General features: G+C 45.1%; 1 protein-coding gene across 1 annotated transcript in view; it reads right to left on the reverse strand.

The window, feature by feature from the left end:
- Positions 1–5,000, reverse strand: part of LOC135096477 (spliceosome RNA helicase DDX39B-like) — a 12,072-nt gene that overhangs the window by 3,224 nt on the left and 3,848 nt on the right. The window contains 4 exon segments of the mRNA XM_063997980.1: positions 114–260; positions 786–917; positions 3,760–3,878; positions 4,600–4,876. Coding sequence (XP_063854050.1) covers positions 114–260; positions 786–917; positions 3,760–3,878; positions 4,600–4,876 — 675 coding nt within the window.

The raw sequence follows: 5,000 nt of genomic DNA on the forward strand, positions 1-5,000 counted from the left end.
TTTTTCAATTGCGTGTGTTTTAAGTGTGTTTTTGGTTCATTTGGCAGAGAAGCATCCTTACCTACCCTGCCTCTCTCTCTCTCTCTCTCTCTCTCTCTCTCTCTCGCTCTCACCTTCTGGAAATCCTTGAACTGTTGGTAGCGGCTGAGACGCTCCTCCTGCTGCATGGCGCGATGGATAGCAATGGCTGGGAAGTTCATGTCCACTAGCAGTGTTGCCAGAGCCACACACCGCTGCACTGACTTGACGAAGATCACGACCTGCAGGGGGATGAGGGGTCAGTGGGAGAGCAAGGGGGTGAGAGAGGGAGAGTAGGGGGTTGGGAAGGTAAGAGTACAACAGTGGGAGGTAATAATGGGGGGAATAATAAGGAAAGATGTGTAAAAAGGGTTGAAGTACTAAATGGGAGGAAAGTCAAGAAATATTGTACCAGAAATGGGGAAAATAAGAATAATATGCTGAAAATGAGAGGAAAACAGACAAGAAATGACAAAAATAATAATGGAAAAAAAAAAAATAGACAAATCAAAGAAAAACACACACACACCTAAACACTCCCAGCCAGACACAAACACACCCTGAAACGCACAACAAACAAAAACACTCCAAAAAACCCCAAATTCTCCCAAACACACACACACCCCCAAACACCACACAACACCCTTAAACACCCCAAACACCATACAACACCCTTAAACACCCCCAAACACACAGAAACACCCTTAAACACCACATAACACTCGCAAGCACACAAAAACACCCTTAAACACCCCCAAAACACACACCTGGTTGAACTCAAGAGCATCCAGCAATTCAAAAAGCTTCTTGTTCTTCTCGTTCTCCTTAATCTTCACGTAATGCTGCTGGAGACCATGGAGGGTGAGTTTAGCCTCGTCATCTACATAGACCTCCATTGGCTGAAAGAAAGACACACACTGCGGACCGCTGACGGGGCTACAAGGGGCTGGGGGGCGTCTGGGAAGGGTAGGAGGGGCTGGGAAGTGTCTGGGGGTATTTGGAAAAGCTGGGAAAGACTGAAGAGGTGAAAAAAGGTCAAAAAAAACTGGTCTGGAATAAGGGTGAGAGTCTGCAAGGGGTACGGGAGTTGACTGGGAGGGGCTGAAGGGTGGGAAAAGGTCTGGAATTAAAAGGAAAGTGGCTGGAAAGCTCTGGAAAGTGGGTTCAGAGAAGATTAAGTGTCTGGGAAGGGCTGGAAAGAGTCTGGAAGATCTGGAAAAGGCTTTGAAAGGCTGGAAATGTTTGGAGAAAAGGAACTAGATCTGGAAGGGGGTCTGACAAGGATGTAAAGGGCTTGGAAGGGGCTGCAAAGGTGAATAGGGTCTGAAATAGGGTGAGGAGAGGCAGGAAGGGTCTGAAAAGGGGCTGGAAAATAGAACTGGAAAGGCTGAGAATTGGAAAAGGTACAGAAGACAAGGCACACACACTACTGGGAGCTGGAAGGGTCTGGAAAGGGCTTGGATAGGCTGGTGGGGACTGGAAGAGGTCAGGAAGGGTTGAGAGAGGGTCAGGAAAAGCTGGTGGGGGCTGGAAAGGTTGAAAGAGGATCTGGAAATGCTTGTGGGGACTGGAAGGTCTGAAAAGGGCTTAGATAGGTTGAGAGAGGAACTGGAAAGCCTGCTGGGGGCTGGAAGAGATCTGGAAGGGGCTGGAAGAGATCTTGAAGGGACTGGAAAAGAGAATGCTAATAATCTGAGAGGTTGCAAGAGGGGTAAGGATGAAATACACCAAGAAAACACTAAAATAAGTCTGGAAAGGACTGGAAGAGGGCTGGAAGGGACTGGAAAAGGAGTATAGAAGATGTAGAAGGATAAATACAGATAAGAGATGGGGATATTGATAAAGAGAGCATGACAGATTAAGGTTAGGATGGGAAGAAAGGACTGGGGCTAGAATGAGGCTGGTGAGAGAGAGAGAGAGAGAGAGAGAGAGAGAGAGAGAGAGAGAGAGAGAGAGAGAGAGAGAGAGAGAGAGAGAGAGAGAGAGAGAGAGAGAGAGAGAGAGAGAGAGAGAGAGAGAGAGAGAGAGAGAGATGAAGAAGAAGAAGAAGAAGAAGAAGAAGAAGAAGAAGAAGAAGAAGAAGAAGAAGAAGAAGAAGAAGAAGAAGAAGAAGAAGAAGAAGAAGAAGAAGAAGAAGAAGAAGAAGAAGAAGAAGAAGAAGAAGAAGAAGAAGAAGAAGAAGAAGAAGAAGAAGAAGAAGAAGAAGAAGAAGAAGAAGAAGAAGAAGAAGAAGAAGAAGAAGAAGAAGAAGAAGAAGAAGAAGAAGAAGAAGAAGAAGAAGAAGAAGAGGATACCTAAATATTAACCATCCTTATTATCATTATTATTATCATTACCAAAAAAACTAGACAAGCTTAAATAATAAAAAATAAATTAAATAACAATAACAATAACAACAATAATAATAATAATAATAACAATAATAATAATAATAATAATAATAATAATAATAATTCACTCACTAATTATCAATCTTGACCATGTTAGTCTAAAATAATGACAAATAATAAAAAAAATAACAAATATTTACGAGATTCATGTGAAAATGGAAAGAAGAGAATAAGAAAAATGAGAGAGAGAGAGAGAGAGAGAGAGGAGAGAGAGAGAGAGAGAGAGAGAGAGATGAGAGAGAGAGAGAGAGAGAGAGGAGAGAGAGAGAGAGAGAGAGAGAGAGAGAGAGAGAAGGAGAGAGAGAGAGACTAAATCTAATGAAAAACCAGTTCGCAAAAATAAAATTAAAAAAAATACACAAAAAAAAGAACTACAATAACAATAATAGTAGTAGTAGTAGTGGTAGTGGCAGTAGTAGCAGCAGTAGCAGCAGCAGTAGTCCTCAACCCCCACAGGAACCCCCAGCCTTACCCCCTGGACGACCACAGGGGGGAGGGGAGAAGGGGGGCAGCCTGGCGTGTGGGGGGAGAAGAGGAGGAAAACCTGGTGACTTTCCGAGAACACTTTCAATCAATAAAAAACACCTCTTCTTTCATGTTCCGTGGGTCCTGATGGCTTGGGACACCCTCAGGTCCTCCTCGGATCCTTCTTCGACGTCCTCTTGGTGTCGCCGCGCCATTAGTGTAGGATGTGGTAGGATTCAAAGGTAGGATAGGGTTCAGGTAGCAGGGCATTAGGTAGGATCACGTTTGGCGCCACTTGCTAGGCACCAGTGGGTATAGGATGGGGGTAGGATGGGTGTAGGGGAGGTGTAGGATGTGAAGGATTTTTGTAGGATTTGTAGTTTGTAGGATATTAAGTTTTCGGGGCAATATTTTCTTTCGTTTCTCGTTTTTTGGGGGTCTTGTAGTGGTGGGTGACTGGTGACTCGTAACTGACTCATGACTGACTGACTGGAGTGACTGGCTGACTGGAGAATGATTGAGCTGACTGGGATGCTGGCTGAATGACTGGGTGTGATCGAGGTGACAACGCGATGACTGTTTAACTGTTTGACTGGAGGGTGACTGAGGGTGACTGGTGATGAGTCTGGAGGTGATGGTGACAATGATCAATGGATACAATGAATGATATGACATGGTGCTTGCCTAACAATGCAGGAATAGTAGTAATGATAGTGACAAACAAAACAGCAATCTTTTTCATCCTTGTGGGAAAAGTGGCGCCCTCGAATGCAGCAGGCGTGTGCACGGGCGCCCCGCCACACCTCCACGCCTGCCCGCCACTGCACCACACCTGCACACCACCGCCAGGCGAGGCAACAAGAAGATAAAGGTGTGTTGTAATTACATCTTGCATAAACTTTTTGCAGACCGGCCGAATATCCTTGCTAAGAGTGGCCGAAAACATCATCACTTGCTTTTCGTGGGGTGTGTTGCGGAAAATCTCTTGCACGTCCCTCCTCATGTCTGTGGGGGGAGACGGGATAGGTTAGCGAGGAGGAACAAGTAGTAGAAACATAGTAAATATCTTTCTTTGTGTTTGTTTGGGCTGGTGAAAGATTACGATGAAGAAAGAAGAGGTTATATTTTGTTTGTTTTTATCTATGTCTGTATGGGGAATGGGTTAGGTTAGGGAGGAGGAACAAGTAGTAGAAACATAGTAAATCTTTTCTTTGTGTTTGTTTGAGCTGGTGAAAGGTTAAACTTAGCCTAGCCTAACCTACTGCGCGCACACACACACACACACACACACACACACACACACACACACACACACACACACACACACACACACACACACACACAGTCTCTCTCTCTTACTAATCTAAACTATTCCATCCTCTCACACACACACACACACACTAACCTAACCTACCCCAAACACACACTACCTAACCTAACCCAGCCAAACACCGTTCCCAAACACACACACACACACACACACACACACACACACACACACTAACCTAACCTACCCCAAACAAACACACACTACCTAACCTAACCCAGCCAAACACCGTTCCCACACACACACACACACACTACACACACACACACACACACACACACACACACTAACCTAACCTACCCCAAACAAAACACACACTACCTTAACCTAACCCAGCCAAACACCCTTCCCAAACACACACACACACACACACACACACAAAAACACACACAAACACACCAAGTTGTTCCAGCATCTTGTCGCACTCGTCCAGCACAAAATGCTTCAAGTGACGCAAGCTTAGTTTCTTGTTCCTGACGAGAGCCAGGACCCGGCCAGGCGTTCCCACCACAATATGGGGGCAGTTGTTCTTAAGGGTATCCTCGTCCTTCTGTATGTTCATGCCTCCGAAGAACACACCTACTTTCACAGCCGGCATGTACTTGCTAAATCTTTCATATTCTTTGGCGATTTGGTACGCCAGTTCGCGCGTGTGGCACATGACGAGTACTGACACCTGTGGGAGGAAAGGGTTAGGTTAGGTTAGGTTGTGTGTTTATGAAGCTTTTTTTTGGTGTTTGTGTGTGTTTCTGGGTGTAGGTTAGTGTGTGTGTGTGTGTTAATGTGTGTGTTAGGTATGT

Source organism: Scylla paramamosain, unplaced genomic scaffold, assembly GCF_035594125.1.
Source record: "Scylla paramamosain isolate STU-SP2022 unplaced genomic scaffold, ASM3559412v1 Contig4, whole genome shotgun sequence".
NCBI classification, from domain to species: Eukaryota; Metazoa; Arthropoda; class Malacostraca; order Decapoda; family Portunidae; genus Scylla; species Scylla paramamosain.